Source organism: Nerophis lumbriciformis, linkage group LG23, assembly GCF_033978685.3.
Source record: "Nerophis lumbriciformis linkage group LG23, RoL_Nlum_v2.1, whole genome shotgun sequence".
NCBI lineage: Eukaryota > Metazoa > Chordata > Actinopteri > Syngnathiformes > Syngnathidae > Nerophis > Nerophis lumbriciformis.
The window spans coordinates 3,847,256-3,875,000 of record NC_084570.2 but is presented as its reverse complement, the minus strand read 5'-3'; the positions used below and the strand labels follow the sequence as shown (position 1 = coordinate 3,875,000).

At 40.0% G+C, this 27,745-nt stretch overlaps 1 protein-coding gene across 5 annotated transcripts in view; it reads left to right on the top strand.

The window, feature by feature from the left end:
* Window positions 1-27,745, top strand: part of tns1a (tensin 1a) — a 288,746-nt gene that overhangs the window by 166,575 nt on the left and 94,426 nt on the right. For all 5 annotated transcript variants that reach the window (XM_061985317.1, XM_061985319.1, XM_061985320.1 and 2 more), the window contains exons 7-12: window positions 15,276-15,325; window positions 16,977-17,148; window positions 17,236-17,286; window positions 19,187-19,309; window positions 19,387-19,451; window positions 19,756-19,839. In XM_061985317.1, coding sequence (XP_061841301.1) covers window positions 15,276-15,325; window positions 16,977-17,148; window positions 17,236-17,286; window positions 19,187-19,309; window positions 19,387-19,451; window positions 19,756-19,839 — 545 coding nt within the window. The remainder of the gene's footprint in view (window positions 1-15,275; window positions 15,326-16,976; window positions 17,149-17,235; window positions 17,287-19,186; window positions 19,310-19,386; window positions 19,452-19,755; window positions 19,840-27,745) is intronic.

Genomic DNA, 27,745 nt, shown 5'->3' with positions numbered 1-27,745 from the left:
TTTACGGGTAGTGGAGCATGTTCGGCAGCGCACAATCACGGAGTACTTACAAGCAGACACAGTGTGTAGACAGAAAAGGGAACAGACGCATTTTGGCTTACAAACTAATGATAAAGGTGAAGTTTTAACACTGAAACGCCCTCACAAAGAGATGCTTTAAGACCTGGCTAGTCCAGCCCCAGTCTGCAGTGTTTTAGCTACTTCTAAATCACTAATCCTGGTTTCCATGGCGACAAATAAAGTACGTTTCTTACAAGTATCATCCCTGCAGGACTAGGAATTGATAAACATATTTCACTACACACCGTAGCTCACCGGCGTCTAAATGTAAACAAACACCTAACATCCACTGTAATGATACCAAGTACAGTAGCATATCTAGTCGATACTACTATGTTTACGTCGATATTTTTTGGCATCACAACATCTTTCATTTTTTTAAATGTATATTGTGTTTATAAACTCAGGAAATATGTCCATGGATACATGAGGACTTTGAATATGACCAATGTATGATCCTGTAACGACTTTGTATCGGATTGATACCCAAATTCGTGGTATCATCCAAAACTAATGTAAAGTATCAAACAACATAATAATAAGTGATTATTACATTTGAACAGAAGTGTAGATAGAACATGTTAAAAGAGAAAGTAAGCAGATATTAACAGTAAATAAACAAGTAGATTAATAATTCATTTTCTACCACTTGTCCTTAATAATGTTGACAAAATAATAGGTCGATAAATAACACAATAAGTTACTGCATATGTCAGCAGCTAAATTAGGGTCTTTAACACGGTTTGAAACAGTTTATCTTGGTTTGAACCAAAGTATGTCACCTAACTTCTTGTTGTCGTCTCTTAAAGGGTCTTGTTCGGGTCTTTAACTCGGTTTGAAACAGTTTATCTCGGTTTGAACCAAAGTATGTCACCTAACTTCTTGTTGTCGTCTCTTAAAGGGTCTTGTTAGGGTCTTTAACTCGGTTTGAAACAGTTTATCTTGGTTTGAACCAAAGTATGTCACCTAACTTCTTGTTGTCGTCTCTTAAAGGGTCTTGTTCGGGTCTTTAACTCGGTTTGAAACAGTTTATCTCGGTTTGAACCAAAGTATGTCACCTAACTTCTTGTTGTCGTCTCTTAAAGGGTCTTGTTAGGGTCTTTAACTCGGTTTGAAACAGTTTATCTCGGTTTGAACCAAAGTATGTCACCTAACTTCTTGTTGTCGTCTCTTAAAGGGTCTTGTTCGGGTCTTTAACTCGGTTTGAAACAGTTTATCTCGGTTTGAACCAAAGTATGTCACCTAACTTCTTGTTGTCGTCTCTTAAAGGGTCTTGTTAGGGTCTTTAACTCGGTTTGAAACAGTTTATCTTGGTTTGAACCAAAGTATGTCACCTAACTTCTTGTTGTCGTCTCTTAAAGGGTCTTGTTCGGGTCTTTAACTCGGTTTGAAACAGTTTATCTCGGTTTGAACCAAAGTATGTCACCTAACTTCTTGTTGTCGTCTCTTAAAGGGTCTTGTTCGGGTCTTTAACTCGGTTTGAAACAGTTTATCTCGGTTTGAACCAAAGTATGTCACCTAACTTCTTGTTGTCGTCTCTTAAAGGGTCTTGTTAGGGTCTTTAACACAGTTTGAAACAGTTTATCTCGGTTTGAACCAAAGTATGTCACCTAACTTCTTGTTGTCGTCTCTTAAAGGGTCTTGTTAGGGTCTTTAACACGGTTTGAAACAGTTTATCTCGGTTTGAACCAAAGTATGTCACCTAACTTCTTGTTGTCGTCTCTTAAAGGGTCTTGTTAGGGTTTTTAACACGGTTTGAAACAGTTTATCTTGGTTTGAACCAAAGTATGTCACCTAACTTCTTGTTGTCGTCTCTTAAAGGGTCTTGTTAGGGTCTTTAACACAGTTTGAAACAGTTTATCTCGGTTTGAACCAAAGTATGTCACCTAACTTCTTGTTGTCGTCTCTTAAAGGGTCTTGTTAGGGTCTTTAACACGGTTTGAAACAGTTTATCTCGGTTTGAACCAAAGTATGTCACCTAACTTCTTGTTGTCGTCTCTTAAAGGGTCTTGTTAGGGTTTTTAACACGGTTTGAAACAGTTTATCTTGGTTTGAACCAAAGTATGTCACCTAACTTCTTGTTGTCGTCTCTTAAAGGGTCTTGTTAGGGTCTTTAACTCGGTTTGAAACAGTTTATCTCGGTTTGAACCAAAGTATGTCACCTAACTTCTTGTTGTCGTCTCTTAAAGGGTCTTGTTAGGGTCTTTAACTCGGTTTGAAACAGTTTATCTCGGTTTGAACCAAAGTATGTCACCTAACTTCTTGTTGTCGTCTCTTAAAGGGTCTTGTTAGGGTTTTTAACACGGTTTGAAACAGTTTATCTTGGTTTGAACCAAAGTATGTCACCTAACTTCTTGTTGTCGTCTCTTAAAGGGTCTTGTTAGGGTCTTTAACTCGGTTTGAAACAGTTTATCTTGGTTTGAACCAAAGTATGTCACCTAACTTCTTGTTGTCGTCTCTTAAAGGGTCTTGTTCGGGTCTTTAACTCGGTTTGAAACAGTTTATCTCGGTTTGAACCAAAGTATGTCACCTAACTTCTTGTTGTCGTCTCTTAAAGGGTCTTGTTCGGGTCTTTAACTCGGTTTGAAACAGTTTATCTCGGTTTGAACCAAAGTATGTCACCTAACTTCTTGTTGTCGTCTCTTAAAGGGTCTTGTTAGGGTCTTTAACACAGTTTGAAACAGTTTATCTCGGTTTGAACCAAAGTATGTCACCTAACTTCTTGTTGTCGTCTCTTAAAGGGTCTTGTTAGGGTCTTTAACACGGTTTGAAACAGTTTATCTCGGTTTGAACCAAAGTATGTCACCTAACTTCTTGTTGTCGTCTCTTAAAGGGTCTTGTTAGGGTTTTTAACACGGTTTGAAACAGTTTATCTTGGTTTGAACCAAAGTATGTCACCTAACTTCTTGTTGTCGTCTCTTAAAGGGTCTTGTTAGGGTCTTTAACTCGGTTTGAAACAGTTTATCTTGGTTTGAACCAAAGTATGTCACCTAACTTCTTGTTGTCGTCTCTTAAAGGGTCTTGTTAGGGTCTTTAACTCGGTTTGAAACAGTTTATCTTGGTTTGAACCAAAATATGTCACCTAACTTCTTGTTGTCGTCTCTTAAAGGGTCTTGTTAGGGTCTTTAACACGGTTTGAAACAGTTTATCTTGGTTTGAACCAAAGTATGTTCACTATTTTATTTAAGGACAAACTTGCAATAAGAAACATATGTTTAATGTACCGTAAGATTTTTTGTTAAATTTAAGCCAATAATGCATTTTTTTGTGGTCCCTTTTATTTAAAAAAAAAAAAGTACCAAAATGTACCGAAAAGTATCAAAATATTGGTATCGGGACAACACTAGGATGTACTATAGTCATACTTGCCAACCCTCCCGAATTTTCCGGGAGACTCCCGAATTTCAGTGCCTCTCCCGAATATCTCCCGGGACAACCATTCTCCCGAATTTCTCCCGATTTCCACCGGGACTTAAAGCACGCCCCCTCCAGGTCCGTGCGGACCCGAGTGAGGACAGCCTTTCGTCACGTCCGCTTTTCCTTCATATAAACAGCGTGCCGGCTCAGTCACGTTATAACATCTACGGCTTTTGGAGAGTGCACAACTGCGCACGCAACAAGAAGGAGACGAAGCAGAAGAACGAAGAAGAGTCAGTCATGACGACGACGAGTGACAGAGAATAGAACGAGGATGGTCAATTCAACCCTAAACTTACTCCTTTCCTGCAAATTAAATTTCACAGATGCTGCCCATACCTATGCTCCTTCAGAGGCTGTGCTACTGGCTGCAAAGCATTGCACTTTCAAATACAACAATGAATAGAGGAGTGTTATCTATGTGTATATGTGTAAATAAATGAACACTGAAATTCAAGTATTTATTTTATTTATAAATATATATATTTAATAAAATACATATATACATATAGCTGGAATTCACTGAAAGTCAAGTATTTATTTTATTTATATATATATATATATATATATATATATATATATATATATATATATGTATGTGTGGGAAAAAAAATCACAAGACTATTTCATCTCTACAGGCCTGTTTCATGAGGGGGGGTACCCTCAATCGTCAGGAGATTTTAATGGGAGCATTCGCATACCATGGTTTATATAGGGCACAGAGTGGGTGGGTACAGGCTGGCCTAGGGGCGTGGTGATTGGCTCATGTGTTACCTAGGAGGTGTTTCCGTCTATGGCGGCATGCTGTGACAATTTCGCTGCGCTTGTTGAGGGATGACAGGTCTGGACGGTAAATAATAAACAGTTTCTCTTTCAAGCATAGGTTGCATCTTTTATTACCACTATTGTAAGGTGTGCTGGATGCAAGAATTTGCCATGTTATTGAATATTCAACATTATTGTCTTTGAGGTCCCAAATGTGTTTGCTGAGTTCTGTGGTATTTCGCAGGTTTTTGTTCCTGAAAGAAGCCTTGTGATTGTTCCATCTGGTTTTGAATTCTCCCTCGGTTAATCCTACATATGTGTCGGATGTGTTAATGTCCTTGCGTATTACCTTAGATTGGTAGACAACTGATGTTTGTAAGCACCCCCCGTTGAGAGGGCAATCAGGTTTCTTTCGACAGTTACAGCCTTTGTTGGTTTTGGAGTCGCTCTGTCTGGGGGCCGACGGCTCATTTGCAATTGTTTTGTTGTGGTTTGGGATGATTTGTCGTATATTGTTCATGCAGCTGTAGCTCAATTTAATGTTGTTCTTGTTGAATACTTTTCTTAGGGTGTTGTCTTTGGGAAAGTGTTTGTCAATTAGATTGAGGAATTTGTGTCCAATGTTAGTTGAGACGTTTTTGCTGTATGGGGGGTTGTACCAGATGATGTCATTTCGTTTTCTGTTCTTTTTTGGCTGGTTTCCTGGCGTGGGTTCATAGGTGAGGGTGAAATTGTATCCGCTTTCATCAAGGGCTTTTTGGTACGGGGGGGTTGCTTGGTCAAATTCAGCTTTGCTAGATGACAGCATCGATAGCCTTTTATTGATTCCGGTAGGTATTCTTTTCGTGGTGGTGGGTGGGTGGTTGCTGTCATGGTGCACGTATTGGAGTGTTGTGTTGGGTTTCGTGAATGGTTGGTAGCTGTTATTTCTCAGGTTGAAAGTGACGTCAAGGAAGTTGACGGTTTGCTTGTTGGCTTCAATCGTGATCCGTGGGCCGGTCTCTTTGAAAATTTGGCATATATATATATATATATATATATTTATATATATTTATGTAAGAAATACTTGACTTTCAGTGAATTCTAGCTATAAATATATACCCCCCCCCCCCCCCCCCCCCCCCCAAAATCTACCGAATTCGGAGGTCTCAAAGTTGGCAAGTATGACTACAGTTCCCTATCTCTCCAATCCATGGATTCGTTCTTGGCAATTAGTCTCCACTGTGGGAAGACGTGATTAAGGAATGTCTCTTTCTCTCTCTCTCTCTCTCCCCATTTAAAACGTATATGAAACATTTCCTGTCAAACTGACCATAATTGAGACCGTTTGAGGCTCGTCTGGGTCGGGGGGAAATTGTCAGATTTTTTTAAAATCAACGCAGCCTGCATGTCCAAACTCTTTAAACCAGAGGTACACTGCAAAAAGTCAGTGTTCAAAAACAAGAAAAAAAAATACAAAAATGAGGGGTATTTTATTTGAACTAAGCAAAATTATCTGCCAATAGAACAAGAAAATTTGGTTTGTCAAGACTTTCCAAAACAAGTAAAATTAGCTATCTTCAATGAACCCAAGAATACCTTAAAATAAGTATATTCTCACTAATAACAAGTGCACTTTTCTTGGTAGAAAAAAAAAAAGAGACCTTTTTTCTCAATATGTTGAAAAATATTCTTAAATTAAGCAAATGCTAGTGCCATTATCTTGACATAATGATATGCGCTCGGCATTACATTTCTTGTAACCATCTAACTTATACTAAAAACGAATGCATTGTTCTTAATGGAAAGGCAACAAAGCAACCGCTTGTTACTCTCGGGGTCTCCTATCATCATATTGTCTAAAAATGCATTTTTCCATGGATAACATGACATCATCACGCCAAGTGCGTGCTCTTTCAGTCAATTAGTTCGCATATATACAGCCCGGCCCCCGGCCAAAATTGTTTTAATTGTAAATTTGAAGAATTTACCTGAATGTGCATGAACTATTTCTGTTCAAAATTGTTAGAAATGTCACATGTTAAATGTTTAAATATTAACGGTCAGTTTACTGTACTGTGCCAACTGTACTACTATATGAGTACGTATTTTCTATTGTTTCATTGAAAATAAAACAGCAATGTAATCCAATGTAATAATTATGAGACACAATTGTGTCAAAGTCATGATTTTTTTTTCATGCTTGAAATAAGAAATTATTTTTTTTTAAAGTAGTTTTATACTTGTGAGTAGGGATGTCCGATAATGGCATTTTGCCGATATCCGATATTCCGATATTGTCCAACTCTTTAATTACCGATACCGATATCAACCGATATATGCAGTCGTGGAATTAACACATTATTATGCCTAATTTGGACAACCAGGTATGGTGAAGATAAGGTACTTTTTAAAAAAAATTAATAAAATAAGATAAATAATTTAAAAACATTTTCTTGAATAAAAAAGAAAGTAAAACAATATAAAAACAGTTACATAGAAACTAGTAATTCATGAAAATGAGTAAAATTAACTGTTAAAGGTTAGTACTATTAGTGGACCAGCAGCACGCACAATCATGTGTGCTTACGGACTGTATCCCTTGCAGACTGTATTGATATATATTGATATATAATGTAGGAACCAGAATATTAATAACAAAATGGGGGAGGGAGGTTTTCTGGGTTGGTGCACTAATTGTAAGTGTATCTTGTGTTTTTTATGTTGATTTAATAAAAAAAACAAAAAAAAAACAGATGCCGATAATAAAAAAAACGATACTGATAAATTCTGATATTACATTTTAACGCATTAATCGGCCGATAATATCGGCCTGCCGATATTATCGGCCGACATCTCTACTTGTGAGTGTTGATGACACAGCTTGGCAACAGTTGATATTTTAGTTTCAAGCATGTTTTACTCAATATAGGTACGGGGTCGGCAACCCAAAATGTTGAAAGAGCCATATTGGACCAAAAAATCTGTCTGGAGCCGCAAAAAATTAAAAGCCATATTACATACAGATAGTGTGTCATGAGATATAAATTGAATTAAGAGGACTTAAAGGAAACTACATGACCTCAAATATAGCTACAAATGAGGCATTATGATGCAATATGTACATATAGCTAGCCTAAATAGCATGTTAGCATCGATTAGCTTGCAGTCATGCAGTGACCAAATATGTCTGATTAGCACTCCAACAAGTCAATAACATCAACAAAACTCACCTTTCATGCACAACCTTAAAAGTTTGGTGGACAAAATGAAACAGAAAAAGAAGTGGCATAAAACACGTCCTAGAAAGTTACATGTAAACAAACTACGGTGAGTTCAAGGACCGCCGAAATTAGTAGGACAAAACGGCGCTCGCCAAATACTCGAACCAGTGAAGCATGTTTAATATAAACAGTGTGCTTTAAAACAATTAGGGAGGTTTGTGTCATGTTTGTCCTCCTACAGCAGGGGTGCTCATTACGTCGATCGCGAGCTACCGGTCGATCTCGGAGGGTGTGTCAGTCGATCACCAGCCAGCCATTAAAAAAATAGTCCTAAAAATGAGCGATCATAAATCTTCACTATGACGTCAATTTCGTCACTTGATTGACATTCACGGCACCCGAGGGTCTTCTGAGATGACGCTGGCTGCTGCCAGCTCATTAAAATTACCGACTGGAAGGCGAGAAACACTTTATTTCAACAGACTCTGGCGCGTACCTGTCGTCAACTCCAAAGACCGACTGCACAGTTGCACAATAAAAGCGCTACTTCCTCCTGCCTGCGCTACCAAAATAAGAGTCTCAGAAAGCTGGCGTGCACAAGCTAGCAAGCTACGGAGTTTGCCAACAATGTATTTCTTGTAAAGTGTATACAAAGGAGTACGGAAGCTGGATAAATAAAATGCCAAAAACCAACCACTTTCATGTGGTATTGGACAGAAAGGAGGACTTTTTTTCTCCTCCATTCGAAAATGCGGACCTTATTACCACTACTGTCTGATTCCAATCAATGCAAGTCATCACAATCAGGTAATACACCAACTTATATTCTTGTCTTCATGAAAGAAAGGAATCTATATGTGTTAAACATGCTTGTATTATCTTTAAACACCTTTGACTTGTTAACAATATTAACTATATGTGTTAAACATGCTTGTATTATCTTTAAACACCTTTAACTTGTTAACAATATTAACTATGTGTTAAACATTCTTGTATTATCATTAAACACCTTTAATTTATTAACAATATTAACTATATGTGTTAAACATACTTGCATTATCACTAAACATCTTTAACTTGTTAACAATATTAGCTATATGTGTTAAACATGTTTGCATTATCTTTAAACACCTTTAACTTAACAATATTAACTATATGTGTTAAACATGCTTGTATTATCATTAATCACCTTTAACTTGTTAACAATATTAACTATATGTAATAAACAAACTTGTATTTTCATTAAACACCTTTAATTTATTAACAATATTAACTATATGTGTTAAACATGCTTGTATTATCATTAAACACCTTTAACTTGTTAACAAAAACATATGTTTCATAAATAAGTAAATATAAATTATATATATGAATGAGGTAGATCCCCACGACTTGATCAATTGAAAAGTAGCTCGCCTGCAGAAAAAGTGTGAGCACCCCTGTCCTACAGAAACCATATTAAAACAAAAAATAGATTGTTTTCCCCTCATTTTTTTCCATTTTTCATACATTTCTGAAAAAGCTCCAGAGAGCCACTAGGGCGGCGCTAAAGAGCCGCTCTAGAGCCGCGGGTTGCCGACCCCTGATATAGGTCATCAAATCTCAGCAACAAGCTGTAATATCTTACTGAGATCATTTAGGACCAAAACCCTTAAAACAAGTAAAACACTCTAACATAAAATCTGCTTAGTGATAAGAATTATCTTATCAGACAGAAAATAATCAAATGTCCCCCTTTATTTGAGATATTTAATTTTACTTAGATTTCAGTTTTTGCAGCGACGAGCTCAAGCACAAAGCGATTGTTCCGTCCCCCAATTACAGCCGGGAGGCCAAAAAGGACTAAGTCGGTTGTACTATTCTCAGCTCAGGAACTCCATTCTACTGGGTAATTACGGTCAGAAGCGCATGTTTACTGTGCAAAGGAAGCACACGTCAACACTTGGCTTGGGAACAAGGGACAGACTAGGATGGGGGAGCTGGGAATAAGGACAGATAATGAGACGGAGGGAGGAGTGGCTGGAAAGGACAGAGATAATGTTGAGAGAAGACGGTCGAGAGAGGGGAAACAACATCACCACTTGACCAGATTACAGTAGCGTCCATCATGGGAACCCACTCTGATCAGCATGCTGGGTCACCAGACATCAATGAATACATCTCGCCACACTTTCTGTAAATCTTTCATTTCGCAAGAGTCTCACCGAGCTACAGTATGCCTCTGGGCCATTCTTTTCGGATACTTAGAGATTTAACTTGCCTGCGCTCGACTTGGAGGTGGAGCACAGGTCACCTGGTCAACAAGGTAAGCCACGCCCACGTTGGACCACAGCCTTCCCGTTTGGAGAATTAGGTGTTGCTCGACAGAGCTGCATTTTCCATTGTTTTAGAAGGACTTTCTACAAGAAAGCTCTTTTAAGAAGCTACTTAACCAACACGGAGCAATACGGTCGCGATCAAAAGTGTACATACACTTGTAAAGAACATAATGTCATGGCTGTCTTGAGTTTCCAATCATTTCTACAACTCTTATTTTTTTGTGATAGAGTGATTGGAGCACATACTTGTTGGTCACAAAAAACATTCATTAAGTTTGGTTATTTTATGAATTTATTATGGGTCTACTGAAAATGTGAGCAAATCTGCTGGGTCAAAAGTATACATACAGCAATGTTAATATTTGCTTACATGTCCCTTGGCAAGTTTCACTGCAATAAGGCGCTTTTGGTAGCCATCCACAAGCTTCTGCTTGAATTTTTGACCACTCCTCTTGACAAAATTGGTGCAGTTCAGCTAAATGTGTTGTTTTTCCTGACATGGACTTGTTTCTTCAGCATTGTCCACACGTTTGAGTCAGGACATTGGGAAGGCAAAGCTGAATTTGACCAAGCAACCCCCCCGTACCAAAAAGCCCTTGATGAAAGCGGATACAATTTCACCCTCACCTATGAACCCATGCCAGGAAACCAGCCAAAAAAGAACAGAAAACGGAACGACATCATCTGGTACAACCCCCCATACAGCAAAAACGTCTCAACTAACATTGGACACAAATTCCTCAATCTGATTGACAAACACTTTCCCAAAGACAACATCCTAAGAAAAGTATTCAACAAGAACAACATTAAATTGAGCTACAGCTGCATGAACAATATACGACAAATCATCTCAAACCACAACAAAACAATTGCAAATGAGCCGTCGGCCCTCAGACAGAGCGACTCCAAAACCAACAAAGGATGTAATTGTCGAAAGAAACCTGATTGCCCCCTCAACGGGGGGTGCTTACAAACATCAGTTGTCTACCAATCTAAGGTAATACGCAAGGACATTAACACATCCAACACATATGTAGGATTAACCGAGGGAGAATTCAAAACCAGATGGAACAATCACAAGGCTTCTTTCAGGAACAAAAACCTGCGAAATACCACAGAACTCAGCAAACACATTTGGGACCTCAAAGACAATAATGTTGAATATTCAATAACATGGCAAATTCTTGCATCCAGCACACCTTACAATAGTGGTAATAAAAGATGCAACCTATGCTTGAAAGAGAAACTGTTTATTATTTACCGTCCAGACCTGTCATCCCTCAACAAGCGCAGCGAAATTGTAACAACATGCCGCCATAGACGGAAACACCTCCTAGGTAACACATGAGCCAATCACCACGCCCCTAGGCCAGCCTGTACCCACCCACTCTGTGCCCTATATAAACCATGGTATGCGAATGCTCCCATTAAAATCGCCTGACGATTGAGGGTACCCCCCCTCATGAAACAGGCCTGTAGAGATGAAATAGTCTTGTGATTTTTTCACACACATACATATATTGCGCTCTACTACGGTATCAAGCACTATTTTTTGGATAACCTTATTAAGACATATATATATATATATATATATATATATATATATATATATATATATATATATATTTATTTTATTATATATATATATATATAAAAGAAATACATGAATTTCAGTGTTCATTTATTTACACATATACACACACATAACACTCATCTACTCATTGTTGAGTTAAGGGTTGAATTGTCCATCCTTGTTCTATTCTCTGTCACTATTTTTCTAACCATGCTGAACACCCTCTCTGATGATGCATTCTGCTTCGTCTCCTTGTTGTGTGCGCAGTTGTGCACTGCACTCTCTAAAAGCCCTAGATGTTAATGTCACATATGCATGTACAGTAGATGGCAGTATTGTCCTGTTTAAGAGTGTCACAACATTGCTGTTTACGGCAGACAAACTGCTTTACGGTAGACGAAAACGTGACTGCTGTTGTTGTGTGTTGTTGCCGTGCTGGGAGGACGTTAATGAAACTGCCTAACAATAAACCCACATAAGAAACCAAGAACTCGCCTTCGATCATTCTATAGTTATAACGTGATTGGGCAGGCACGCTGTTTATTTTGTGGGAAAGCGGACGTGAAAACATGCTGTCGACACGTCACTCAGGTCGCATGGAGCTGGAGGCCACGCCCCCCTCCGCCTGAATTTCGGGAGATTTTCGGGAGAAAATTTTTCCCGGGAGGTTTTCGGGAGAGGCGCTGAATTTCGGGAGTCTCCCGGAAAATCCGGGAGGGTTGGCAAGTATGCTCCGGGCTGATGATTTTAGGTTGTCCTGAAGAATTTGGAGGTAATCCTCCTTTTTCATTGTCCCATTTACTCTCTGTAAAGCACCAGCTCCATTGGCAGCAAAACAGGCCCAGAGCATAATACTACAACCACCATGCTTGACGGTAGGAATGTTGTTCCTGGGATTAAAGGCCTCACCTTTTCTCCTCCAAACATATTGCTGGGTATTGTGGCCAAACAGCACAATGTTTGTTTCATCTGACCGACAAGTATGTGCTCCAATTACTCTATCACAAAAAAATAAGAGTTGTAGAAACTTTTGGAATCTCAAGACAGCCATGACATTATGTTCTGAAGACGTGAAGACAGGCGAACACACATCTACAGAGCTGAAAATATTTTGTGGCGTACCTCAGGGATCAATACTCGGGCCAAATGTGTTCAATCTCTAAAAAAAATGACATTTGTAAAGTTACAAAGGACTTAAAGTTAGTATTATTTGCAGATGATACAACTGTGTTTTGTTCAGGAGAGAACACACAGAAGTTAATACAAATAATAACAGAAGAAATGAACCAATTAAAAAGACGGTTTGACAAAAACAGAATCTTTGAATCTCAGTAAGACTAAAATAATGCTATTTGGTAACAGTAGAAGAGAAAGTCAAACACAAATGCAAATAGACATTGAAAGGGTAAAAGAAAACACATTTTTGGGTGTAATATCCATCCATCCATTTTCTACCGCTTATTCCCTTTGGGGTCGCAGGGGGCGCTGGAGCCTATCTCAGCTACAATCGGGCGGAAGGCGGTATACACCCTGGACAAGTCGCCACCTCATCGCAGGGCCAACACAGATAGACAGACAACATTCACACTCACATCCACACACTAGGGCCAATTTAGTGTTGCCATAATAATAGATGATAAAATGAACTGGAAATCTCATGTAAAAAATATACAACATAAAGTAGGAAGAAACACGTCAATAATGAATAAAGCAAAATATGTTCTAGACCAAAAATAATTTCATATTCTCTACTGCTCACTAGTGTTACATATCTGAGTTATTGTGCAGAAATATGGGGAAACAACTACAAATGTTTGCTTCATTCCCTAACGGTGTTACAAAAAAGATCAATTCGAATAATACATAACGTTGGATATAGAGAACATACAAACACTTTATTTATTAAATCACAATTATTGAAATTCAACGATTTGGTGCATTTGCAAACATCTAAAATGATGTACAAAGCAAACTTTAACCTGCTAGCCAAGAATGTACAACAATTCTTCTCACCAAAAGAGGAGGAATATAATATTAGAGGAATATCTAATTGAACACATCTGTATGCTCGTACAACACTTAAAACCTTTAGCATTTTTTTGTTCGGTTTGTACTTCATGAAGTTTTGCACTTGTTGTGTTTTTGTGTGGGTTGTTTTGTTTGTTTTCATTATATTTGAATGTAACTGTTGGTTTATACGATATTCATTAAGTAGGATTACGTATTATGTTGAAGGGGGCAGGAAAATATACGATTTTTCTTCATCCTGCTCCTTCTCAGGCATTGGTGTGTAAATGTATAATTGAATCATTGAGGTATAATCGTCTATCGATCAAAGATGCACATCAATGAAGGAGATAAATAAAAATGAAATGAAAAAAAAATGAAATGAATGATTCACTTTAAGAGACTGTTCAAACTACAAGTGTTCACATAAGTACACATAAGAACAGTTATGATGAACATCTTGAACCCTTTTTTATTTATTTTGAGATAAATATTATTTATGTATTTAATATTTGTTTACTTACTATGGTATATTCATTATTTATTATTTATGTATCCACTGTTCTGTTACAGAGAACAAGGAAATGGGTTAACATTGTTATGGTATGAAAAGGGGTAGGATTAAATAAGCTCGGCTTCTTCCTACTCCTTTTCGGTCATGCTGTAATGAAACAACTGGAAATACGTGATGCGTTACATTGTATCGTATGCACGTTCGAAATAAACCTGAACTGAACTGAACTGAAATTGACTTTGAGTGGCAGCCATTCAAGATTCAAGATTCAAGATTCAAGATGCTTTATTATTGTCCATTCTTTAACATGTACAAGACGCATAAGAACTGAAATTACATTTTCGGCACAGTCCCACTAAGAGCAGAGGGGGACAAGACGGGACCGCCGACGAGTCAGCCACTTACGGCGCTCCTTAAAAAAGGTGGGAAAAAGGTGACATTGGGAAAGAGGGAAGAGTAAAAAAAGTATCAGTCTAAGGCTGGACCCTCGGGAGGGGTCCAGACTTAGTCCAAGGAAAGGTTGCTACAAGACGAAAGGTTGCACCTGCAAAAAGTCAGTGTTCAAAAACAAGAAAAAAAATATACAAAAATTAAGGGTATTTTATTTGAACGAAGCAAAATTATCTGCCAATAGAAAAAGAAAATTTGGCTTGTCAAATTAGCTAACCTCAATGAACCCAAAAATACCTTAAAATAAGTATATTCTCACTAATAACAAGTGCACTTTTCTTGGTAGAAAAAAAAATTAGACCTTTTTGCTCAATATGTTGAAAAAAAATCTTAAATTAAGTAAATGATATTGCCATTATCTTGACATAATGATATGCGCTCAGCATCATGATTTTTTTTTCATGCTTGAAGTAAGAAATTATTACTTTAAAAAAGTAGTTTTATACTTGTGAGTGTTGATGACACAGCTTTGCAACACTTGATATTCTAGTTTCAAGCATGTTTTATTCAATATAGGTCATCGAATCTCAGCGACAAGCTGTAATATCTTACTGAGATCATTTAGGACCAAAAACATTAAAACAAGTAAAACACAAATTATCTTATCAGACAGAAAATAAGCAAATATCACCCTTGTTTGAGATATTTAATCGTACTTAGATTTCAGTTTTTGCAGTGCACCACGTTGTTTTCTTTTTCAAACGGTAGCATCCGCTCGGTGTGAAATCACTGAAGAGGCTGCGGATTAGCGCCGCAGTTTTAACCTGCGTGTTGAACCACATGATCAGATAACAATCATTGTCCAACTCGCATGTCAAGCTGTGACACAATTCCCTCCGACTCTTTTACCAAAAGCCCCGTCTGAATATGCTGTAACTTCTCCTGCCCGTGGATGCATTTGCAAAATAAGTCACATGTCATTCTATACGATGAAGTTTGCTTACGATTTATCTTCTCACTCCCTCTAGGGCTCAACAAGGTCCTGCAAGAGTGCCGAAATAAAGCGAAAGCAGTCACGGTAAGGCATAACGTGATCGTACAAACACACTTGAATAGGGATGTGTGCCAAATGTGGTGCTTTTGTAGGCACACACACACCGAATTCTGTTGGTACTACCAGATATCGAATCGAAATGAAACAAAACGAAACAGTGTCACGTTTCGATACCTTTGTTGCACGTGACGTCGCGTCCGGTTGCAGACTCGGCCGGCTCGAATGCTTGGCGGGGAAACAAGCACTCAAGCAGCGGACTCAGTCAGGCTGTGTGTGACTTATTTTCATTGAGGGCCACATGGCAGTAATGGCTGCTTGCAGAGGGCTGCTTTAAAAAAAAATTAATTTACATTATGCATGTGGGTAATAACTTGTGATTAATCGTGATTAATCGAAATTCAAATAAATTTGTTTGGATTTTTTTTTTTTAATGTATAACTTGCTTTAAAATCATAAATAAAGGTGACATTATCAGCTCACTGTTAAATGTAACATAAAAAATGAGATTTTGTTATTAATCGAATGAACGTTTATTAACAAATAAACACACACAGAAGAACCGCAATTGGTACCGTTAAGTATCGATTGCCAGGTACCACTCGGTGGCCTAGTGGTTAGAGTGTCCGCCCTGAGATCGGTAGCCGACGGCGTTTCTGGGTGTTGTTGATAAACGGTTTCCGCCTTGCATAGGAGAGTTTTAACTTGCACTTACAGATGTAGCGACCAACTGTAGTTATTGACAGTGGGTTTCTGAAATGTTCCTGAGCCCATGTGGTGATATCCTTTACACACCGATGTCGCTTGTTGATGCAGTACAGTCTGAGGGATCGAAGGTCACGGGCTTAGCTGCTTACGTGCAGTGATTTCTCCAGATTCTCTGAACCCTTTGATGATATTACGGACCGTAGATGGTGAAATCCCTAAATTCCTTGCAATAGCTGGTTGAGAAAGGTTTTTCTTAAACTGTTCAACAATTTGCTCACGCATTTGTTGACAAAATGGTGACCCTCGCCCCATCCTTGATTGTGAATGACTGAGCATTTCATGGAATCTACTTTTATACCCAATCATGGCACCCACCTGTTCCCAATTTGCCTGCTCACCTGTGGGATGTTCCAAATAAGTGTTTGATGAGCATTCCTCAACTTTATCAGTATTTAGAGTGTCCGCCCTGAGATCGGTAGGTTGTGAGTTCAAACCCCGGCCGAGTCATACCAAAGACTATAAAAATGGGACCCATTACCTCCCTGCTTGGCACTCAGCATTCAGGGTTGGAATTGGGGGTTAAATCACCAAAAATTATTCACGGGCGTGGCCACCGCTGCTGCTCACTGCTCCCCTCACCTCCCACGGGGTGATCAAGGGTGATGGGTCAAATGCAGAGAATAATTTCACCACACCTAGAGTGTGTGACAATCATTGGTACTTTAACTTTTTAACTTTAACAAATGTGAATGGTACCCATCCCTAGTCTGTCAACATACTTTTATAAGCATGTACGATAAATTCCTCTTTCCATCCCTTAAAAAGCTCATCAAGAGACCTTAGTGGAGAATATTTGTAAGGACGTTTATGGACCGTCTCCTGGGAGACATCCAAAAAAAATTGCACTGTAACAACAATTCTTCGACTTTATATGAAAAGCAAATGATCTGTAAAACTGTCACCTGTCCAGGAGTCAGAGTATGGTTCAGGCCATGGAGGAGAGCTACGAGGTGGACCTGATTTACATCACGGAAAGGATCATCTCCCTCTCTTTCCCGGGTGCCGCCGAGGAGCAGAGCTACACCGCCCAACTCAAGGAGGTGGCGGCCATGCTGCGGTCCAAACACAGCGACCACTACCTGGTGACTAAATGCCCCTCCCTCAACAACGATTCCAACAGTCTCCCTGTGACCTTTTTATGCACTGACAATTGTACTCGCTGATTCCAGGTGCTCAACCTGAGCGAGTTGAGGAATGACCTGGCAACGCTAAACCCCAAGGTAGACACACTTGAGATGAAAGAAACCCTAATGTTTGCATAAGTCAGGGGTAGGCAACACAAAATGTTCAAAGAGCCATATTGGACCAAAAATACAAAAAGAAAAATCTAACTGGAGCCGTAAAAAATGAAAAGCCTTATATACGTGTTACAAACCCCGTTTCCATATGAGTTGGGAAATTGTGTTAGATGTAAATATAAACGGAATACAATGATTTGCAAATCGTTTTCAACCCATATTCAATTGAATGCACTACAAAGACAAGATATTTGATGTTCAAACTCATAAACTTTTTTTTTTTTTTTTTGCAAATAATAATTAAATTAGAATTTCATGGCTGCAACACGTGCCAAAGTAGTTGGGAAAGGGCATGTTCACCACTGTGTTACATGGCCTTTCCTTTTAACAACACTCAGTAAACGTTTGGGAACTGAGGAGACACATTTTTGAAGCTTCTCAGGTGGAATTCTTTCCCATTCTTGCTTGATGTACAGCTTAAGTTGTTCAACAGTCCGGGGGTCTCCGTTGTGGTATTTTAGGCTTCATAATGCGCCACACATTTTCATTGGGAGACAGGTCTGGACTACAGGTAGGCCAGTCTAGTACCTGCACTCTTTTACTATGAAGCCACGTTGATGTAACACGTGGCTTGGCATTGTCTTGCTGAAATAAGCAGGGGCGTCCATGGTAACGTTGCTTGGATGGCAACATATGTTGCTCCAAAACCTGTATGTACCTTTCAGCATTAATGGCGCCTTCACAGATGTGTAAGTTACCCATGTCTTGGGCACTAATACACCCCCATACCATCACAGATGCTGGCTTTTCAACTTTGCGCCTAGAACAATCCGGATGGTTCTTTTCCTTTTTGGTCCGGAGAACACATAGTTTCCAAAAGCAATTTGAAATGTGGACTCGTCAAACCACAGGACACTTTTCCACTTTGCATCAGTCCATCTTAGATGAGCTCAGGCCCAGCAAAGCCGACGGCGTTTCTGGGTGTTGTTGATAAACGGTTTCCGCCTTGCATAGGAGAGTTTTAACTTGCACTTACAGATGTAGCGACCAACTGTAGTTATTGACAGTGGGTTTCTGAAATGTTCCTGAGCCCATGTGGTGATATCCTTTACACACCGATGTCGCTTGTTGATGCAGTACAGTCTGAGGGATCGAAGGTCACGGGCTTAGCTGCTTACGTGCAGTGATTTCTCCAGATTCTCTGAACCCTTTGATGATATTACGGACCGTAGATGGTGAAATCCCTAAATTCCTTGCAATAGCTGGTTGAGAAAGGTTTTTCTTAAACTGTTCAACAATTTTCTCACGCATTTGTTGACAAAATGGTGACCCTCGCCCCATCCTTGTTTGTGAATGACTGAGCATTTCATGGAATCTACTTTTATACCCAATCATGGCACCCACCTGTTCCCAATTTGCCTGCTCACCTGTGGGATGTTCCAAATAAGTGTTTGATGAGCATTCCTCAACTTTATCAGTATTTATTGCCACCTTTCCCAACTTCTTTGTCACGTGTTGCTGGCATCAAATTCTAAAGTTAATGATTATTTGCAAAAAAAAAAAAAAAAATGTTTATCAGTTTGAACATCAAATATGTTGTCTTTGTAGCATAATCAACTGAATATGGGTTGAAAATGATTTGCAAATCATTGTATTCCGTTTATATTTACGTCTAACACAATTTCCCAACTCATATGGAAACGGGGTTTGTATAATGGCCAAAGGTGTAGACGTGTGTGTCCAAGTTTAGGGAATCGGCAGGCTGTCTTCTTCTAATGGATTTATTACATCTTTGCAAGCTGGGTAACGTTTGCTGTGGTCTGGAACGAGGGTGGCGCTAAAGACCCCCGACATAGGTCTTACTATACATTTTGCGCCGCAGGTGCTGGAGTTTGGCTGGCCGGACCACCACGCGCCGCCGCTGGACAAGATCTGCAGCATGTGCAAGGCCATCGACATGTGGCTGAACGGCGACCTGCACAACGTGGTGGTCCTTCACAACAAAGTAAGCCCCTGTCCATGCCTGCTTGATAACACAACGTTGTCGATGCCTCACCCGGTCTGTGGTTGTGTGTGTGACAGGGGAACCGAGGTCGTACGGGGGTGGTGGTGGCCGCCTACATGCACTACAGCAACATATCGGCAAGGTAGCTAAAACCACTTCTCGGAATTCGCTGCCTCATGATTGTTGGCGTTGAAGTGAAAAAAAGCAGCAGTCGACAACATTGAACCCCCCCCCCGGTCCTTTCTAAAGCCTGGAGGTCCGTGTGAGTCCGCCGTGTGATTATTGTGGCAAAACAAGCCGGGTTTATTGTTCCGGTTCCCTGCGAGCGAGCAGCCCGGAGAGTCATCATTTTTTTAACGCGGCCAGATGTTGATAGAACTCGGGAGATACTTTGAAACCCTGCAGGTTGGAAACGCCGTGATGCTATTGTTCATGTGTCTTTACAGCGCCGACCAGGCGTTGGACAGGTTCGCCATGAGGCGCTTCTATGAGGATAAAGCACTTCCTGTCGGTCAGCCATCGCAGAGAAGGTCAGTTGTTACCAATGTTCCCTCTAATTGTTCATGTGTGTGAGCAAACGCAAAAAGGTTATTTTCTAATATAAGTGTTTAGGCTCACTTACAATGATAACAACAAAAAATATTGTTTTTATATGAACTGTGTACTTGTATTGTCTGTCTGGGTGGAGGTCCTGCTTTGGAAATAATTGTACCCCTTTCAGACATTGCATTTAGTTCCCATTAAAACATTCACGTGTTGCACAATGAGATGTAAGCAGGGGATCATGTGTACATTCCTGCAACTACCTGTTTGTAAAAAATATATTTTTATTAGTATTTATTTAATATACTAAGAGCATTTCATGATTAATATTTATACATTAAGATTCCTAATAAATCAAATCAAATCAAATCAAATCAACTTTATTTATAGAGCACATTTAAAATTTACCACAGGGGTAGCCAAAGTGCTGTACAATGAGCAGGTTAAAAGATAAAACGAGTACCGAGCAAACACAACACAACACAAACAGAACACGATAAAAAATAAATAATTAAAATAGAATTAATAAAAACATAAAAACATAAAAACAGGATCACAGCAGGTGTATTATGGGGCGCCATTGCAGGATGGATATCACTCAGTGTTAAAAGCCATGGAATAAAAGTATGTTTTTAAGAGAGATTTAAAAACAGGAAGAGAGGAGGCTTGTCTAACACTCAGGGGTAGGTCGTTCCAGAGCTTGGGAGCAGCAACGGCGAAAGCTCTGTCACCTCTAAGCTTCAGCCTTGTGTCGGGGACCGTCAACAGCAGCTGATCGGCTGATCTTAAGGATCGGGTGGGGCAGTAAGGCTGAAGGAGGTCGGAGAGATAGGTTGGCGCGAGGTTGTTTAGACATTTAAAAACAAATAAAAGGAGTTTAAAATGTATTCGGTAACGCACAGGGAGCCAGTGAAGGGACGCTAAAATAGGGGTGATGTGCTCACGTCTGCGGGTCTGTGTTAGCAGACGAGCAGCAGAGTTCTGCACGAGCTGCAGGCGGGCGAGGGAGGCCTGGCTAATGCCTACATACAGGGCATTACAATAATCAAGACGAGTCGAGATAAAAGCGTGGATTAATTTCTCAAGATCATGACACTAGAATAAGCACACATTTGATTGGCAAATCATAGTGTAACGACCTGGAATGACACTTTATGTGTGGTGTTGGAGTTGTCCGACTTTTTGTGTGGCTGTAAACGCATCACTGGCTAAGTGCCATATTTGCATGTGTTGGCGCAAGTGAGAAAGAGCGAGCGGCTGCTGTTGATATAACAAAGTTGCTTTTGGTCTGATTTGTATTGCAGAAAATGACCAGTTTTGCTAGATGTAATTTTTTTTACTAATGTTTTGGTGATGTGTTTATGGCATACTTGCCAACCCTCCCGGATTTTCCGGGAGACTCCCGAAATTCAGCGCCTCTCCCGAAAACCTCCCGGGACACATTTTCTCCCGAAATTCAGGCGGAGCTGGAAGCCACGCCCCCTCCAGCTCCATGCGGACCTGAGTGACGTGTCAACAGCCTGTATTCACGTCCGCTTTCCCACAACACACGTTATAACTGTAGAATGATCGAGGGCGAGTTCTTGGTTTCTTATGTGGGTTTATTGTTAGCCAGTTTCATTAACGTCCTCCCAGCGCGGTAACAACACACAACAACAGCAGTCATGTTTTATTCTACCGTAAAGCAGTTTGTCTGCCGTAAACAGCAATGTTGTTGTAATATATTGAGTTGGAGGCAATAACCAGGCGAGGTGATGAAGTACGTCTCTTTACTGTAGACTTCAGAACAGACTCACACACTTGACGTCAGGTGCGCAACACCACGTAAATCGTTGGCCAACCAAAATGTAACCCCAGTGCGCTATAGCCAACATTCACCAGGAGATGGCAACAGACAAACATAGATCACTCTATTACGTTCCTCCCATTTTAGAAATGTAGAAATTACTCAAAATAAATAAACAACCCAACCAAAAAATGCAGCAGCTCAATTAAAAAACTGTACTTAAGCCACATTCTTTTTTTTCTTTTTTAGTACTGAACTCTTAACCCTCATTTGTAAACAATAACATGCTCATTATACAAACAGTATTTGTACACCTTTAACACAGATTTTTATACTGTCTTCAGAGATTCAGTTTTTTTGGTGGTACTCGAAACCTTTCTGGGTACCTGCGAAAGGGTGTTCAGCATGGTTAGAAAAATAGTGACAGAGAATAGAACAAGGATGGACAATTCAAACCTTAACTCAACAATGAGTAGATGAGTGTTATGTGTGTGTATAAGTGTAAATAAATGAACACTGAAATTCAAGTATTTCTTTTATTTATACTGTATATGTATATATATATATATATATATATATATATATATATATATATATATATATATATATATATATATATATATATATATATTTATAATAAAATCATTATATATATAGCTAAAATTCACTGAGAGTCAAGTATTTCTTATATATATGAAATACTTGACTTGGTGAATTCTAGCTGTAAATATACTCTTCCCCTCTTAGCCATGCCCCCAACCACGCCCCTCCAACCCCCCCACCCCCCACCTCCCGAAATCGGAGGTCTCAAGGTTGGCAAGTATGGTTTATGGCCGACAATAAAGAGTTTTGCTCAGTAAAGTGATGGATGGAATTCATGTCCTCAAAGCGTCTCGACAGAAGTTACAATATTTGAACAATGATGACGAAAACTGTTTTCTCTGTCGTGTCCGCGTGTCGAAAATTGTTATGCGCTTATTTTTTTATTTGATTTCGTGCGTGGCATAGATTTGCCGTGCGCAGAGGACGCTTGAGCAGTGCACACTTGCACAGGCGCGCACCTTAGAGGGAACGTTGGTTGTTACCTCATTTTGTTTTTGCAATGTTTTTTTTGTTGTTTTTTTTTTTGCACAGGAAATGCTTTTTTTCTGCCCTGCAATTAAGTCCGCATTGGGATAATTGTGTGAAAACATCATAGCATCCATCTACCGTTTATTTGAGAGATTCCACTCGTCCCAAGGGAGCTCGCTGCATGTTTTCCACGGTCTGGCATGATGTCATCACAGCCATTAAAGTTATTCTGAGCACATTGAGGAATCTGAGGAATCTTCCAAGAGATGCAAGAGAGGAGAATAAGAGGGTGACAGTTAGGGATGATACTCGAAACCGGTTTTCCCGGTTGTTCGATAAGAAAAGAACCGAGTCCTCGGACTCGAATCCCTTTTTGAGAACCGGCACCCGTTATCGAGACCACTATAGTAAAGAAAAAGAGTTGGTTCTTTATTCGAATCCCTCGGAACGAATCCCGTCCCGACCAGAAATGCCCCGTGAGACATCACAAGAAATGACGTCACGTAGCTCAGTCATTAGGCGCAGATAGGGAAAGCAGGAAAAACAATGGACCGGAAAAAGCGCTCCAAGGTGTAATAAAGTTCAAAACAAAAGGTATAATCCAATGAATACCTTTACTGAGAAATTTGAGCAGGGTACAAACACATGACCAACACTTATACGACCAACCGGAAACATAGCAACCAGGCTAGCAACGCACCTCCTTTACGGCAGCTGTCGTAACGTTCTTAAAGCAACCGCAGCACATACATACATGACATCTCCCTTTTTTAACTTTTGTTTTTCTTTCCTTGTAAACAAAACAAAATAACACTGTATATGTGTTGTCTGTCTAATTATAAATAATGCAGACGAGGCGTGTTGGCCGAGTTCTTGACGTTTACTTTCACAGCGTGCTCATAACATCATTCTTAGCTGCCGGCGTGGCGACATGCAACAACACTTTTTGGGGCTACCGCGCATGCTCGTCACTCCCGTTGCATGCTGGGTTGTGTAGTTGTTATATTCCCTAGCTCATCACATCACATCTTTCCCCCTATAAAGAAATAATGTTAACTCAATAAAGTGTATTTCTTTTTTTAGCTTTAACTTTTAATTTTTTAGCATTGTAACCACATTTGCAAACAACTTTTGTCCTTATAGAATTTTCTTTCAATAAAGAAATAAAGTGCAAAAATGTCAAAGCATCATAACAAACAGTTATGTCAAATTGCAGCAGAAGTGCACTTTTTGGAGAGCTGTATTATTTTCAGTTTTGTGCCCAAGGGACTGATTTTATTTAACACTATGTTATTATTTATACACCTATAGTGATCACAGAGACAGGTTGTTTTTGTGTTACTGTATATATTTGTTTTTCTGAAAAATATCACTTAATATACTTTGGGTAACAACAGTCAATATTTATTTATTTTATTTTATTTTTTTAGGGGGGTAACAGTCAATTTTTATTTATTTATTAGATTTTATTTTTTTCTTATATAATAAAAGTAAGCTTTTGTTAAACCAAATATTGTGTGTTTTTTTCCATATACAACAAACTATCTGGACTCGATAAGAGAATCGATAAGGAATCGGTTTGATAAGAGGATTCGATAATAAGCTCGAACTCGATAATTTCTTATCAAACATCATCCATGTTACAGGGAATGAACATAAAACAGTACACTTATTGGCGGCTTCTCCACTGTGCTGCTGTTTTCCGTTTTGATAAAAGGATCTACGACCCCCAGAGTGGCCTGGTAATGCAGCCTGGAATGTGCGACATTAAGAGTAGGATGTGGTCGTTTGCCACTGTGCGCTTGTACTAGATTTAAAATAAAAGTGTATTGCATTATAAAGTGAGCAAAGTTTAAATGCCAAAATATAAGGAAACAAAATCAACGTGTAAAGGGTATGATGTGAATGAATGATCAGTAATAGATACGTTTAAAAGTTGTCACCCTCAAGGCATCTGTGTAAATGTTGCAAACAGCCCCTTTAAGCGACTTCCATCCATCCATCCATCTTCTTCCGCTTATCCGAGGAGCCTAAGCAGGGAAGCCCAGACTTCCCTCTCCCCAGCCACTTCGTCCAGCTCTTCCTGTGGGACCCCGAGGCGTTCCCAGGCCAGCCGGGAGACATAGTCTTCCCAACGTGTCCTGGGTCTTCCCCGTGGCCTCCTACCGGTCAGACGTGCCCTAAACACCTCCCTGAGGAGGCGTTCGGGTGGCATCCTGACCAGATGCCCGAACCACCTCATCTGGCTCCTCTCGATGCGGAGGAGCAGCGGCTTTACTTTGAGCTCCCCCCGGATGACAGAGCTTCTCACCCTATCTCTAAGGGAGAGCCCCGCCACCCGGCGGAGGAAACTCATTTCAGCCGCTTGTACCCGTGATCTTGTCCTTTCGGTCATAACCCAAAGCTCATGACCATAGGTGAGGATGGGAACGTAGATCGACCGGTAAATTGAGAGCTTTGCCTTCCGGCTCAGCTCCTTCTTCACCACAACGAATCGATACAGCGTCCGCATTACCAAAGACGCCGCACCGATACGCCTGTCGATCTCACGATCCACTCTTCCCTCACTCGTGAACAAGACTCCGAGGTACTTGAACTCCTCCACTTGGGGCAAGATCTCCTCCCCAACCCGGAGATGGCACTCCATCCTTTTCCGGGCGAGAACCATGGACTCGGACTTGGAGGTGCTGATTCTCATCCCAGTCGCTTCACACTCAGCTGCGAACCGATCTAGTGAGAGCTGAAGATCCTGGCCAGATGAAGCCATCAGGATCACATCATCTGCAAAAAGCAGAGACCTAATCCTGCAGCCACCAAACCAGATCCCCTCAACGCCTTGACTGCGCCTAGAAATTCTGTCCATAAAAGTTATGAACAGAATCAGTGACAAAGGGCAGCCTTGGCGGAGTCTAACCCTCACCGGAAACGTGTCCGACTTATCGCCGGCAATGCGGACCAAGCTCTGGCACTGATCATACAGGGAGCGGACCGCCACAATCAGACAGTCCGATACCCCATACTCTCTGAGCACTCCCCACAGGACTTCCCGAGGGACACGGTCGAATGCCTTCTCCAAGTTCACAAAACACATGTAGACTGGTTGGGCAAACTCCCATGCACCCTCAAGGACCCTGCCGAGAGTATAGAGCTGGTCCACAGTTCTACGACCAGGACGAAAACCACACTGTTCCTCCTGAATCCGAGGTTCGACTTGTTCGACTTTAAGCGACTTGTCAACAATAACAAATCTATATTATTTTTTTTAATCGACATGGTCGATTATCGTTGCAGCTTTAATAGAGAGAAACTGGAGATTCTTCAGAAGAAAGTCCTACGTGGTATATCATAGGTAAACTTTAATGCTCCCTCAAATCCTCTTTTTTATGGGTGCAATCTTCTGAAGCTTACGGAGCCCAACAGATTCCAAAGTGCTTGTATTATGCATAACCTAGTATATGGATTACATTCTAGACTCTGCCAGCTCATTCCAGTGACCATTACTTCTCATAGACACAACACTTGAAGTAAACCTTTATTAAGAGGGAAAAATCGTCATCTAAAGCTGTGTTTTTCAACCTTATTTGAGCCAAGGCACATTTTTTGCGCTGAAAAATATGGAGCAGAAATCATTAAAAAACAAAACTCAGTTGACAGTAAAAAGTTGTCGCAATTGTTGGATATGACTTTAAAGCATAACCAAGCATGCATCACTATAGCTCTTGTCTCAAAGTAGGTGTACTGTCACCACCTGTCACATCACGCCGTGACTTATTTTGAGTTTTCTGCTGTTTTTCTGTGTAGTGTTTTAGTTCTTGTCTTGCGCTCTTATTTTGGTGGCTTTTTCTCTTTTTTTGGTATTTTCCTGTAGCAGTTTCATGCCTTTGAGCGATATTTTCCCGCATCTACTTTGTTTTAGCAATCAAGAATATTTCAGTTGTTTTTATCCTTCTTTGTGGGGACATTGTTGATTGTCATGTCATGTTCGGATGTACTTTGTGGACGCCGTCTTTGCTCCACAATAAGTCTTTGCTGTCGTCCAGCATTCACTTTTAGTTTCGTTCTGCGTAGCCTTCCCTAAGCTTCAATGCCTTTTTTAGGGCACTCCCCTATTGTTTATTTTTGGTTTAAGCATTATTTTTGGTTTAAGCATTAAGAATATTTTAGTTGTTTTTACCCTTCTTTGTGGGGACATTGTTGATTGTCATGTCATGTTCGGATGTACTTTGTGGACGCCGTCTTTGCTGTCGTCCAGCATTCTGTTTTTGTTTACTTTGTAACCAGTTCAGTTTTAGTTTTGTTCTGCATAGCCTTCCCTAAGCTTCAATGCCTTTTCTTAGGGCACTCCCCTTTTGTTTATTTTTGGTTTAAGCATTAAGAATATTTTAGTTGTTTTTATCCTTCTTTGTGGGGACATTGTTGATTGTCATGTCATGTTCGGATGTACTTTGTGGACGCCGTCTTTGCTCCACAGTAAGTCTTTGCTGTCGTCCAGCATTCTGTTTTTGTTTACTTTGTAGCCAGTTCAGTTTTAGTTTTGTTCTGCGTAGCCTTCCCTAAGCTTCAATGCCTTTTCTTTGGGCACTCCCCTTTTGTTTATTTTTGGTTTGAGCATTAGATACCTTCTTACCTGCACGCTGCCTCCCGCTGTTTCCGACATCTACAAAGCAATTAGCTACCGGCTGCCACCTACTGATATGGAAGAGTATTACACGGTTACACTGCCGAGCTCTAGACTGCACCGACACTCAACAACAACACATTATTTGCAGACTATAAATACTGGTTTACAACAAATATTGTTAACACAAATAGGTGAAATTGGATAATCTCCCACGGCACACCAGAGTGTATCTCACGGCACACTAGTGTGCCATGACACAGTGGTTGAAAAACACTGATCTAAAGTGTACACGCTTTAGTATAGCTCGTAGAGGCCCGATGATCTGGAATGAGATTGCTAGCTCTCTAAAAGAATGACATTCTTTAAACATTTTTAAAAAGCGTTTTAAGCTAAATTTATCGCAACGTTATGCTTA